The sequence below is a fragment of the Elgaria multicarinata genome, chromosome 9, assembly GCF_023053635.1.
Source record: "Elgaria multicarinata webbii isolate HBS135686 ecotype San Diego chromosome 9, rElgMul1.1.pri, whole genome shotgun sequence".
NCBI lineage: Eukaryota > Metazoa > Chordata > Lepidosauria > Squamata > Anguidae > Elgaria > Elgaria multicarinata.
In genome coordinates, this window is record NC_086179.1 from 61,575,189 (window position 1) to 61,590,255 (window position 15,067).

At 39.1% G+C, this 15,067-nt stretch overlaps 1 protein-coding gene across 1 annotated transcript in view; it reads right to left on the minus strand.

Annotated features, from left to right (window-relative positions):
* Positions 1-15,067, minus strand: part of PDZRN4 (PDZ domain containing ring finger 4) — a 77,168-nt gene that overhangs the window by 34,901 nt on the left and 27,200 nt on the right. Inside the window, 2 exon segments of the mRNA XM_063135002.1 lie at positions 13,690-13,792; positions 14,646-14,920. Of these exon segments, the coding sequence (XP_062991072.1) occupies positions 13,690-13,792; positions 14,646-14,920 (378 nt within the window).

Genomic DNA, 15,067 nt, shown 5'->3' on the forward strand with positions numbered 1-15,067 from the left:
TTTTCAAGAATTACGTGTCTGTGTTAAGGGGTTGGAAAAGGAATATTTTTTACATTATTTGTGAACAGGAACAAAATTCTCATCGATCTCAATCCCAAGGTGCTGTATCATTCCTTATGCAAGAAATATAGTTATATTTCCACATTTCTTATACATTAGTTAAGTCTGTGAGCACTGACCTCTATTCTAAAAGTCATATGGAACCTCTATTCCTTAGACATTTTCACTGGGGGAGGTTTGAGCATCTTAGTATTTTATCAGCATTCTCCCTAGTTACCCCTTGAGCTTTTCTGTTTCACAGAATTTACAACCCATCCAGACAAAATGTCTACAGAGAATTGGCAAAGTTCAAGATTTCTCTTTTAATGCCACTGAAATTCTTCACTTGTGAAAACAACTTAATGAAATAGTCCTCCTTTTCCTCTCTAACACTCCCAGTGTGTTATGTTATGTAGATTTTACACAGGCAACCTCATCGACAATGTATTTGTGGCTATTTGGATGGAAATGGAAAAGCTATGGAGCAAGACAGCCGAGATGTAAACAAGCCGGAACTGCTGGCAGCTGCGCCATTAACAAAATAAAATTGCATTCCCCACTGTCTTTTCCCTTATCAATTTTGACAGAAGACTGTTCTGGCTTCTCATATACAATATTGAAAAGGACAAATCACCCTGGTTGCCAATTTTGCCAGAATTGAATTGGTTGTTATCTTACCAAAAAGAACTGGAGAGTTATCTCTTTTTCACATGGTTCAGGTAAGACAATGATCCAGGGATTTCTGTCTTCATAGGATATGTACCTTTTAATTCCCTACCCCTACCCCTAATATTTTGCCCAGCTGAATTTTCAGAGTATTAAAATGTCCAATGAGAATTTCTCAGGTGTATTTCTCCTATTTTCAAAGTCAGGTTATCCATGTGCAGATTACCAAGGATTCAACTGAGGAAATGGCAGGGTAGAGGAAATGCAGAAAAGGTAATGAAAGTAATACCAAATTGAGGGCAACCCCATTAATTCCTAAACTCCCTCAGAAAACGTGAATGGCCGCCTTCATCCATATCATCCATACCCACACTTTAAGATCAGAAAGAGAGGGTCTCACTTGTAAGGATCTCACAGGAGTCTGGTAATCCTCCCGCTCAGCTTCCCAGACTCCAGTCTGTGGACTGCTGAACTGGCCCAATGCAGTGACACCAAGTTGGGCAGGTGTGGCGGTTCCCACTGGTCCGCCAAGCTGTAAGGAACAAATGGTCCATTTGAGTTTGTGTTGGTGGCTGCTTTCCAGCTGCCATTTGCATAAGTGGGCATCTACAAAAAAGGAGGAGCTGCCATTTTTATGCAAAATGATTGCTCCCTGAGGGACTGGCTGGCTGTGCACTGCTTGCAGGATACCTGTGGACTGCCCAGCAGCTCTCCTCACACAACAAGCAGGGTTGGGCAACCAGTGGGGGATTTGGTGCGTGGTATGCAACTCACACTCTGGACTATGGTGAGTTCTCCCATCCCTACCTTGGCCACTTTGAGGCCAGTACACGAGAGAGGGCCTTTTCCACAGTGGCCCCTTACCTCTGGAACGAGTTGCCATTGGGAGTTCTTCAAGACCCATCATTGCAGGCTTTAGGAAAGCCCTGAAGATCAACTTGTTTACTCTGCCCTTCCATGACTATGTTTACTGGGCTGTTCTGCTCTGCATCTGCAATTATGCTGTAGGTATTTAGTAATTTTTTATTGCAGATGGCTATTGTTTTATGAATATTTGCTGCCTTATTGTTGTATCCAGTTTTTAAAATAAATTATATGAATAAGGGGGCATCCATCTTCAAAAGCAGCCTACAAATGTTTTAAGTATATATAAATAAATAGATAGACTTAGTTAGCTTGGCAAGTGTTTGACAAGTGATGCCTAATGCCGTAAACTGGGATTTATAATTTATGTATAAAAGTATTTTTAAACCACCTTTCACCTTAGTAATACCATGATAGCATTTAAGAGGCATAAGAAACTAAAATATGCCATACAATACCATAAAACAGTAAATTAGCATCATAATAAAAACAAACCAGACATGGAAAAATGTTGAGGAGGAATACAAGAAAGCAGGAAGCAAGTTAAGGAGGAATACAAGCCTGGCTTTGCAAGCAACAACAATAAAAACAACACACAAATCAAAACAAACAGGTTTTCCTATTGGTGGGATGTATTTGTTCCTTTGTGCACTCAGCTAGTATTAAAAGGTTCCTATATGGTTAGGCTTATGGGTATGAGAGTATGCCAGATGTTTATTATTATTATTATTATTATTATTATTATTATTATTATTATTATTATTATTATTTAAACTTATATACCGCTCCCATAGCCAGGGCTCTCTGGGCGGTTTACAGAAATTCTAAAATTGAGGTAAAAAAAACAAGTATACAAAATTTAAAACTCTAAAACACAGAACATACACACATAAAGCATTGAAAACCGATTAAAAACTAAACATGTGGGTAATTAGGATGCAGAAAGTCAGTGGGTTGGCCTGGCTTTGCTGGCACTTTCTTTTTAAGCATACCTAAGTTTTGAGCTTATAAGATTCTGGCAGATTCTTTAGGAAGTATGTCTCAAAAAGGAGGGAAAAATTCTCTAAGGTTTATAGACTTCCTGGCTACAGAAATCTCAGCAACAGTCAGCACATCCTCCTGTAAGTCACAAAAAAGTACTTCAGCTCCAGAACTTCATTGTTTTATTGGCTGTGTATTTCCAAATTGTTTCTGAAAGATGAAATCTGAAAAATCACACCCATCTAAGTGCTGTATTTTCTTTACAACAATAAAGTGCTTTAACTTATTATAAGAATGTATATATACATCTTGAAAAACAGTGTGTCCCCTAATTTTAATAAAATAAAACCAGATTTTCTTTCTCCCTAAACTCAGGTTTGTCTGGTACCAGGATGTACATGCATCCTGAAAAAGAGTGTGTTGCCCAAATTTAATAAAATCAGATTTCCTTTCTCCCTAAACTTGAGTTTGTTGTATCTCAGTTCTTCTCGTCCCCCCCCCTCGCAATCTCTGAACCTACTTCCATAGTTCACGGTTCCCAAAATACTTCTATCATTATCTTTTAGGCTGCAATCCTTTCTTCCTATTACCTGGGAGTAAACCCCACAGTGGGGTTTACTTCTGAGTATACACATATAGGCTTACACTGTCATATTATTTTATTTTATCATGGATAATATCCAATCTTAGTCATACCTAGCTTAAGGGCACAATCCACTACATGTTTAGATGGAAAAAAGTCCTACAACTCCCATCATGCCCCATGACTGGCTGGGGCATGCTGCGAGTTGTAGGTCTTTTGCATGTCTCGCATGCATAGGATTGCACCCTAGGTTCATTCATTTCAATGGGTCTATACTATGTAGGAGTAACATGGAATACCAGCCCTTAATTACTCACACAGATTCGTATCAGAGAATATTCTGTTTGAGACCACAAACAAATTCATGTTTTTCAATTTCACCAGAATGTTCAGGTCTGAGAATGGAAATTGTTGTAGTTCATGTATTCCTCCCAGAGAGACAAGGGGGGGGGGGGATCTACACTACTGCTTTAAAGCTCTTTATAACGGTTTTGACAACTGTTGGGGCCCAGGACACACTGCATATACAGGTTTCAAAATGTTTTCAAAGCGCTTTAAAGCGCTTTAAAAGCAGTAGTGTAGATCCCCCCTTGCTATTTACTAATTTGCAAAGTGAATCATAGTGATTCACAAACACCTCTCCAACAGGCCAATTCTAAAAAAGTTGCCTTAAAAGACAGTATCCATAGGCTTTTCAACACAAAATTAAAATTACTTTGCTATTCAAATATTTTTCCATGAACGTTCTCAAAGATGATCAATACAATCCATTGTATTGTCCCACAGATAAATCTAGGAAATGCATCTGTGGTATCTGCTCTCACATCCCAGTACTGTGTCTACTCAGAAGCCCCAATGATGTCAAAAGTTCATATTTCCAAGTCAGTGTGGCTCCTTAGGACCAAGAACTTTAACAATTCCAGAATATGCATAACAATGGAAAGCCATTTTTCTTCTGGCACAAAAAGTAACACTAGGATCACCCCAAATCTTTTACAATATTTTCTGTGCCTTTGAAATAATGCAAGGCATTCGGAGATGATGTGCCATGAATATCCTAATGCTCTTATTCATCTATGTCAGGGGTGGGCAACACATTGCCCGCAGGACACATGCTACCATCTGGCCCTTTTTTGCAGCCCCCACTGTTCCCACCGCTGCAGTTGATCTGCCAAAATTTTAAAAGCACAGATTTGTGGTTTGGTGTTGGTAGCAGAAAAAAGGGGCTATTTTAAAGCAAGACAACCACTTTTCCCAGATGGCAAACTGCAAATGTGTGCTTTTAAAAGAAAGCTTTTAAAGCACCATCACTGCACCCACATTTCGTTGGCCTATCTGGTTGTGGGGGCAGGAGTGCAGCCTTTGGTAGGATCTGGGAGGAAGGCACTGCAGCCCCTAAACTCTGGAAGACGTCCACCCCTGATTTAGGTGAGCATATATATTGTGGCAGTCCTGCTTTTCCTATAGCTGGGAGGATATAGATTTTTAAAGACCAAATAGAATGTGTCAGATTTTACGATGTAGAAGTAGAAGGAGCAGTGTTTGGTGCATTGATCAGCTAGGGCAAAACGAGTGTGCAGATAGTAGCAGTTGCATCTAGCATAAGCATAAGTCATTACCTTAGCATTATTTCAGAATTCTTCTGCATTGTCATACATTAAGATCAGTAGTATTTAGCTCAGCAGTGGTTATGGAGAAAGCTGCAATGACTCCATTTAAAATGTACCATCTACTGTATAAGTCACCCACTTCTTTTTGTCATCTTCTGCTAACCTATCTTCCGTACTGCGGCGGGTTTTAGTTCCAGTTTGATTTCACATGTACCTCTTCCTGAGTGCGGCTGGCCACTGGGTCAAACTCAAGCTTTTGCATTGGCTCCTTCTGCACACATATATGAATAAGATATTAGGTTAATGTAATTAAGGGGAAATGCTGCATTTACGTTTCATTCCAAAATGTATACTTCATTTTAAAATGCAGCTCTTATTGCAAGAGATGGTGTTTTGTAGACAATGATGATCTTCAAAGTGTACAGGGTTTTTATGTGGATGTTACATCTTGATTGCAAGTAAACTCCACATCAACTTGACATAATAGCCTTCCCTATTTGTTTTCTATATAATCTTGGGACTCATAATTTATCCGCATCCTACGTTATTGCCATATACTTCACTGTGCAAACATCATCATTTTGTTTTTGGCTCTGAAAATAAGGGACGGGATTTATGTATTGCATCATCACATTTTAAACACCTCACCACCCAATCAAAATGCAGAAGATACAACAGATGTGCTGGCATATGTTCCTAGCAACATTCATCTAGCTATCGGAATATAGATCTGCAGTTTTAAGAATTGCTACAGTTCCACATATTTGAGCATTCTCGCATTTTTGAACTAAAACTCTGTGAAAACTATTTCAGCATGTTAATTAAGTTGCAGAGCAGAGTGCTTGCATGCTAGACAGCTGTTAGAAATCTGCTTATTTGCCTGAATTGCAGTTTAGGGCACTTGCAAATGCCAAATGCTGAGCAAATGCCAGCCTAATGACCATTTCAATCTTTATGGCTCCCACAAAGAGGTCACTGAAAAATGTTTCTATGTGGTGCTGGTCTCCATGGCAGGCCATAACATATTTATAGCTCTTGTCAGGCTACCTCACTACTCAAGGCTAGCTGGTATTCTGTGGCACAATTGGCCATACCTAAAGTGTTGTTGTTTTTTAAGCATGGTTGGAAGCTATTTGGAGCACTGACATGAAGCATGGTAGTTCCAGGACATGAAACACTAATCCAGGCTTGGCTGCAAAGTAAGAATCAGCCCTCCATTTATGCTCCAACATTTGGAGTAAACTCACAATTCAATTACTATTTGATCATATGTTTACTGACTTTGTATGTCACAGAACTGGTTCTTTTCTGAATTGATTTAATTACAGCTATATAAAGGCATGCAAAAACGTGGCTTTTAAATATGATGCAGTTCTCTAAAACTTTTCTTGAATAGTTGTGCTACATAGGGAAAGTGTGATGATATGATGCATTAGCATCCATATAAAACTACCCAGCTGGATGATTTATATCAATCCTTACACACAAAAGAGAATATTGCAGCCACCTTCCTCATAGAAAAACAGATTAAAGGTAGCAGAATAGCAAGCTATTAGCAAGCTACTGCTAAATTAAACTCACTTGTCTTCATTTCCTCAGGAAAAACCCATAATCTGCAGCAACATTAACACAGACATTTTCTTTATCTTTCAAGTGAAATGAAGAGTAGCCTTGTACTTGTTTTATGAAACAAAATAATTTCACCAGCTTGATGTATTCCCCACTCTGTTGTTAGCACCAACAGAATGATTAGTGATAACATTGATAGATTTACCCATGTCAGTTTTGTCTCCTTTTTGCCTCCACCCGAGTGATACTCCTGAGTTAGGGACACAATTCAAGTCCATAAATTGGGATATTCATTACCAGCGACAGCTACAGATGATGGCAATCTCATCTGCTTTGAATGCCAGCCTTTTCTCCCTTAAAGGATGAGCACTTCTAAATAGATGCAAAGATTAAGTACAAACAAGCATGACATAAACTGACTTGATATCCTGATTCACCTCAGTGATCCACTTATGTCAAGATTAGATTTAAAAATACACAGAGAGAGAGAGAGATTTAGAGGTTAAAATAACTGAGACTCTAGCATGGACTATTGGCTTTCCATCTCTATTACCAACTTGTTCTATGGCTTTAGGCAGATCTCTTAAGTATGTTTCTTGCTTTTTGTCTAATAACAGCAATAATGATAATGATGCATAAGTATATCACAATATGGCATTTTCCTCCCTTAACGTCTGAAAAATGCTCTTGCCATTTCAAAATAAAAGGAAGACAGACTAAAACACTCTTATGGTACAGGTTAAAACATGCAAGTATTAAGAATGGCCAAGAGACATTGGGCTTCTTTAAATGAGCGATTTATAGCACGCTTGTGACTGGCCACTCACGGATGTTCATGGGTCATTTTGATGAAACTGTCAGCCTCCAGCACGTCTCCAGCTACTTTTCTCATTTTTAGCAGCACAAAACAAACCTCAGAAAACCCAATTCTTCTGAGGTTGCTCTATAAAATGCCCACTAGAGAGCACTGTCCCATTGCATGCACAGGCCACGTGGTTGCTGTTATCTTCTCTATGTAATTGTGCTTGTTTCAAACGCGGAAAAGAACCAGGAAAAAAGCAACGGTAAAGAAACACGATTTCCCCTCGTCTGAAAGTCCTCAACATTTATAGTCCTGTGAACTTAATTCTATGAGGTGCTATCTTGGCACAGCTATCTACCTATAGGACCTCTGCACCAATGTGAGGGCACAGTTACTATTCTTCATTGTGATCAACACTGGAAGCTATTTATTTATTACATTTCTATACCACCCAATAGCTGGAGCTCTCTGGGCGGTTCACAATTGGTGCATCAGCAGACATTTTCGGTCTCATGCTGGTGGCTCCTTTTCTACCCCATAGTATTATTTCCTTTTTCATTACAAACCTACAGCCCATGCAACCAGAAAGCATGTTTTCAAATTTCTTACGCATTCCCTGCACTCACCATACTGATCCCTTTGCCCTCCACACTAGCCTTGCTTCTCCTCAAATGTTCCAGGTGTAATTGCAATGGAAAATTATAACCTTGTTCATGACTTTGACTGTTCTAGGCTATGGCAAATATATCTTTTATTGGGACTGTGGTTAGAGAGCACAATATTTCTTCAAGGCCTTTATTTTAAATTATTTCTGGTGGCTGCTGAATTTGGAATCTGACTTTTACTTGCTCAGGGCTCCATCTGATTTATATCAAGTTTTAGGGGGAGAAATGACCTTAGTTGAATACAAAGGGGGTGGGGGGAAACTGAAGTTTAAAAAACTGCAAGTTCTCTGCAATACTCAGGACTACAGACAGAAAGAGCAAATCTTTGGTTTGAATCGAAGGTAGGAATAAGAAATTTGTTTATCACTGGAAATTACATTAGAAATATAATTATAAGTTGTGGATGGGGTAGGGATATAGGAGATATACACAATGGATTCAAATAAGTTAGGATTTCTATGAATCTAGCTGGGAATTCCACACTGGGCTAGCATTTTCTGCAGACTTGTGGACTGGTTTTTTAACTTTTGTGCTCATTCCCATTAGTGTTAATGGACACTTGTGCAAATCCAGCTTATTAAATGGACATCAGCGCTAATTCATAGTAAGTAATGCAGAATAGTGCATTTGCATCGGTGCACATTAGCGCAAACAGAAAAATAACATGGTTAAAAAAAATTCCATCAATGGGCAGATGAAAGAATAAAGGACACCTGACAACACATGAAACACACAGACAGAATGCATTTAACATGCCCCGTTCTTGGTCCAAGCACACTGCAGACGCACAGAGGGCACTGGTAATATGAATTTGACAGGCTGCTTGCTGAGATCAAGTGACACAATATTTTCACAGCTTCTGCAGCACCGGAGAGTTTATTTGTAGCTGGTTAAGGAGGAGATTTTTTTATTCCTCAGATCAGAGTTTTCAGGGTCTGTAGTTGCCACATGAAGCAATACTTTGGGACCAGGTCAATCATATCACTGGATTTCTCCACATTACCATGTATACTCAGGTGAAGAAAGGTTAATATGAATTGGGCAATAGAAGCAGAAAGCCAGCATTTAATTGCTGGGAAAAGTGCAGCTATGATGAGCGATGTGGCTGCTGGGCTCATCTGACTCGTGGTTCTATTTATCCATGCAGTTCTGTCCTTTAATATATGATCACCTAGATTAATTCAGGAGTGGGAATCAATGTTTAGTGATATTCCTGTTGTACAAAGTTCAATTTAAAGAAACATAACATGCCAAACAGTGTGGGGGTGGGGGGTATAGGCTGGAACAGGCTGTCTTACAGAGGCCCATAGCTCAGTAGCAGAACACTTACTTTGCACGCAAAAGGTTCAGTGGTATTGGGAAAGACCCAATGAAACATATGCCTGAGTGAATCTTGCCTAGTACGTTAATCATACTTTAGTCCTATTGAAATCAATAGGAACTTAACTTAGTCATCACTAACCTGTCCCATTAAATTCTATGGGACTCAACTATGACTAATTTAGTCTAGGTCCAACCCACTGTAAATTTCTCACATGATTACTGCTGCCACACTTCATTAGCAAAGTACTCAGAAGAGACTCCGATTGTGACAATTCCTAGAGAAGAACTGTAAATGTATGAAAATGCCATTATGGCAAAAATCTACCAGCATTATAAGTCTAAAAGAAAGTAGTTTAATATATAGATTCACTCTGAATTGGAAATTTATTGATTTTGAGCATAATGGAGCATATTTTTCAGGAGACATTAGATATTTATTTGCAATTCTGTAATATATTCATAGTTTCCTTTCCTTTTAAAAAATGCACATAAGATTTAGTGGGTAGTATCTAGTCTTGCTCCAGTGCTAGCACTAATGATCTTGTGCTAGTGTCCAATGCTTGCGCAACGTAACTAACACTTGCTGCAAAATTATATTCAGCATTATTACTTCTTTGTAATTATTTAGTTCATTTTCTTTTTTGTTGCTACTTTTATGAGTGTTTTTTGTTGTATTTCTTTATTATGCTTAAAAAATCAAATAAGATTCGAATTAACGGGGTGGGAGGGAGAAGAAAGTATTTTAAATTATCAGCTTGGATTTAATCTACTTGCAAAACTACAGATAATTTAAAGAAGGCGCTCTGGTGTGATCACATCCTTATCAAAATTCACACAATACTGTACTACACCTGCCACAGTACTTATTCACCACTGCAAATTTTGAAATAATAGATGAGGAACTGACATCTCAGCATGTAGCAGCAAGTGCTGCCAACAGTCAGTTCTCACTATCGGTTTTGCAGTCTTAAAACAGTTAAGTTGTGTAAAATGTGGCAAGGATACCACAGGCCTTACTGGTGACCCTAAAGTTTGAAATGAGCACTACATTTGATGTCCTGAGAGGCAAATTCAGGGAGAAACTTCTCAAAAATATCAAAAATATTAAAAATTAAAATTCTCAGAAGCTGTCAGACCTACATTCTGACTCGTCATGTTGTGATAAAGAGGCCCAACAGATGAGTATAAGCAAACAAAGAAATTCAGCTGAGTAGCAGGAAAACTCAAGTAGGTAAAACGTCTCAACAGTTTGCTAAAAGAACATAGCATTAAATAAAAAACTATAGACTGAATCCCGTTCAGGCTTAATGTGTCCTATTGTCTTTGAATAAATAAGAGAGTATACATCAGCACTGCCAAATTATTTCAGTTAAGAAAATGAGCGTATTGTGTAGAGCATGCGGGAAGCAGAGCCATGCTTAACAAAACTGATGGTAATATTTGCAAAAGGTTGGTTAGAGGCTATCAGAGCCCCGAAGAGAGCTGTTACAGGCTATCAGTTTAGTAATCCTTGTGTTTAAAAAGTCCCTAAATATGTCTTTACAAGATAGACAAATCTGTTTTGGTCTAGTGGGCAAATAAGCCATGTGTTGAAAAGTCTCTAAATATGCATTCACAAGATAGACAGATCTGTTACAGTCTATTGGGCCCATCATAAGCTTTTTCGAAAGGCTCTAAATAGTAACATAGAACGTATTCTTGATAGACCACCAACGAAAACGAGGGGAGAGAAAGGGATGAATAAATCTGGAAACATCTAATTTGCAGTTAACTTCACTGTCATGAATACCTTATTTGGGTGGGATGATTTGTCTGCTTGAGAAGTTACATTTTCAGAGAACCAGTATATCGAAGCTGTTTTGGGGAAAACTCCACAGCGGTATCCTGCACCCAATGTTCTGCTCTCACCTGTGTCAAAAGCAGGGCCAGCATCAAGGGTAGGCATGGTCGGGCATCTGCAAAGGCCCCACATCCTGTCAGAGGCCCACTGACAAAAGCCCCCTGGACTTCCTCCATTCTTTTTACCACTGCAACCTTCTTGTTCACTACTTCTCACTCTGGCCCAGGCAACCATGATGGTGGTGCTACTTCCTAGTTATTCACTCACTGGCTCTCTTCCTGTCAAGCAAGTAAATGGTAACAATGGTGAGAAAGAGGAGGAGCAACAGCAGCTGGTGACAATGGCAGTGAGAAGGTAGACTATTGTGGGAGAGGGCCCACTGAGGGTGCCATGCCCAAAGGCCCTCACAAACCTGGAGCCAGCACTAATCAAATCTATGATCTTGAAGTGAAACCTGAGGCCATGCTAAGTAGGGCTGGGTCAAGACATTTTTCTGCCTGAGGCAAACAGCAAGTACAGAAGCCAACTGGATTGGCAGTTGAATCTTTAGTTCAACACTGGTGAGGAGACAGAAAACTCCACTGCACCTGAGGGCAGCCGGCTAGGCTAGGAAATGTAGGTCAGCTCTATCCACCAGCACTTCACCTCCACTTTTCACCACCTAGCACTCTTGACTAATGGGAGGGCTGTGCTTGAATGGAATATTTGCATGATACACATACACATGGCTCCCAAATGCAGTATGTCCTAATCCTCTGATGTCTTGCACTGCTGAACAGAGAGCTGTGACCACTGGGCAAGTGTCACAGTCCAAACAATGCAAGGAAAAAGTTTGGTGCAGGGCTCCATTGTGCCCCAACATTTCGGCTTTTACTCTTATTTCTATCTTGCCCACAAATGTGAGTTTAAACTATTTTTATCACTGAATTCAACAGAAGTTTGAACTGTGCTCCCGACCCACAGATTTGTAAAGTGTGCTGTGTATATATATTTGCAATGTGCAGAGCTGCTGAATTCGTTAAAATTTTATCCCTTCCTTCATTTGTATCATGGCATGAAATGCAGCCTGAGGAAGTGGGCTCTTCTTTTTGATGCCACGGCAAATGCCTTTGCTATCTTGATTTGTCACAGGAATAGAGGTTGCCCCCTTCATTGGAACAAATCTTTTTCTTCATTGCAGAACCAGACAGCTGCTTTCCTATTTAAATTTCATGTGAAACATGCACTATTTGAGTCACTCAGTGGGTTTGCCTTGGGCTATTGAATCATAGCTGACAGCAAATTAATGACTAGGATGGTGTGATTAGTTGAGATTACAGGCTACTGAAAATCTACCTGCTCATTTACCACTGTCACGATACTTATGCTAGCTATTATTACGGATTAATAATAGTCATAAAGAGGACATGATTCCACAGTACTAATCTCTCTCTCTCTCTCTCTCTCTCTCTCTGTGTACACACTGATTGTATTTTTAATATATCATTGATATTCTGATTAAATAGGGGGGAAAAGAACTTTTACTTTATAAACCATTATTCCAAACATTTCCATCACACACATTATGTTATGTATATACTCTGGCACACAACCATAGATATTCAGTAAACAACTAAAATAATATTAACCAGGACATTTGCAGCTTTTGCTGGCTCCTTGCAAGGCCAAGGTGGGGGAAAAACCCTATGTTCTTACTAATCCCATAACAAATTATGCAAACAGTACAAATAACATTTTATCCTGGGTAAGCTTTGGTGAGCCAACATTATTTCATTTTACTTTGTCCTATGGGAAGACCTGTAGGCTTCCGTGGTCTTCTCTAAGGAACGTTTTGCGAGAGTGCCATTAAAGAGACCCATTTACTTCAGCCATTCTGCTATTTAATGAAATATTTTAAAAAATATCCTATTTGCAGGTTAAAGCTATACAAAGCATAAACATATTATATTCACAAAGAACACACTTGTTCTTTTGCCATTGTGCTGAGGGAAAGATAAAAATCTAATGAATGTCAAATAAAGAGGACCTTTAGATTTTTGAAATGAAAATCTAACAAAAGGGAAACATTTCTAAAAGTGCACTATTATTTGGGGAAATGATACATCACAGCTTTTCAATAGCTCATACAGATACTTTTAAAGGATATAATAAATACACAATAGACAGATACGTATGGCACCGCATACAATTTGCTCTCATTGTACTACATTCAGGAAAAAAACATATAAAAGAACTAGACAAAGACAGTCTCTCATTGGGCCTTGATCAAAGCTTGGGCCTTGATCTGACAGGAATTAGGTCCATGCTTCTGCACAATCAAGCTACTAATGCAAGAGAAAAAAGCAGAATATTTCTACTTCTAACCCCTCTGAGAATGAACAATCAAACCTTTAAGACTGCAATCCACTTACCTGGTAGTAAGCCCCACTGAACTCAGTGGGGCTTACATCTGAGTAGAGATGTATTATGATTTCACGATCACTCACTTACGTGATATGGCCAGTCTCTAAAACTCATTTAATCAGCCTCGTGAACCCATAACCAGATACACATGCCAGTACTCTACTTTCATTTATAAAGTTCCTGGCACAGTGTAGTTTGGGACATATGTGACAGAGGCCAGAATGAGCATTGCTATTTTTCTTTCTTTCTTTCTAATTATATATTTCAAATCAAGGCATTTGAAAACGGCTGTGTAAATACTATACCAGGGTGGGGGTTGTGCCACCACATGAGGTATGTCTTACCTCATACTCAAAGTCCTCAGTTCTATCCACATCAGCAGGAAGGCTGGAAAGATACTCATTACCTTCATAAAATTCGTGCTCAACTGGATGAAGAGAATGGCAGCTATGTGAAACAAAGCGAAACAAGAAGTGCACTTGGTACCACATTTTTAATGCAGTAGCTTTTTCATGTAGCAAATACTATTTTGAACACTGCAAGAGAACTATTCCCAGAAGATCACAACCCAGCAAAAAAGCTGGACAAAATGGGAGACCAAATTGTAAAATTGCTTCAGACACAGAGAAGTCCAAACAATTTGCACAAGTTTTTGCACAAATGTATTTGAAACCAAATTATTGGCTCATCACACACACACACACACACACACACACACACACACAGAACTTTGGGAGTTCGGTAAGGTACCTTTGACTTGGGACTGCACTTTTGCCTAAGGCACAAAGAGACAGTTAAACAGAAGTAACTATAAGGCATCTAGTCAAAGAAAACCAATGCCTACGTTGTTATAAAAAATCTTGCTTTTCTCATAAGGATAGTTTCAAATTCACAGTCAGAAACTAGGAACACTGCATGAGAACAAACTCTGCTGGATCAAACCAAAGGTTCATCTAGTCCAACTATCTGTTTCCCACAGTGACTCATCAGATGCCTCAGTGCATGAATGTTAGAGACTTCCACCACTGTTGTTCCGCCACCCCAGCAACTCTATTCAGTGACTACTGAGTCCGAAATACATATCCACCTCCATGAATTTGTCTAATCCCATTCTAAAGACAATTAAGGATCACTAAAATATCTGAAGTCCATTTTCTGAACACAGGGTTGTATCCAGACTATGAACTTGATAGTTTTCCAGACATCAATTATTTAAAAAATGGAAAATCCAGTCTTGTAAATCGGTAACAATAATTTCTTACAAGATTCACTAGCTATGTAGGAAAAAGTTGAGTCATACCTGTCAGAAAGCAGGAACGGGCAGATGTCAGGTACTGGAGGTGTGGTTGGCCTAAGCTTGGCCAGAGCCATAATGTGTTCAAATGTAATATCTGTCTGTGTGCTAGCATCCATGACTCGAACATCCTGTGTGCTGCCATGCGTTTTAAGAAGAGGTGCTCTCCGGAGAACCTGGACTACTATGGGCTCTTTTGCATTACGAAAAGCCTCCACTGCCTCTTCATGAGTGGCTTTGGAGAGATCCTTCCCATTGACCTAAGACGAAACAAAGGTTACCTAGATTAGTTAAAAAAATAAATGGGTCATAGAACATTGTGGCTGTCATATATTCGTAACATCTATCAAAACCTTTTATCATAACTCTTCTACGGCAAACAAAAGCAATAATCTCCAATTGAACTGCAAAGAACCCTGCAGTTAGTT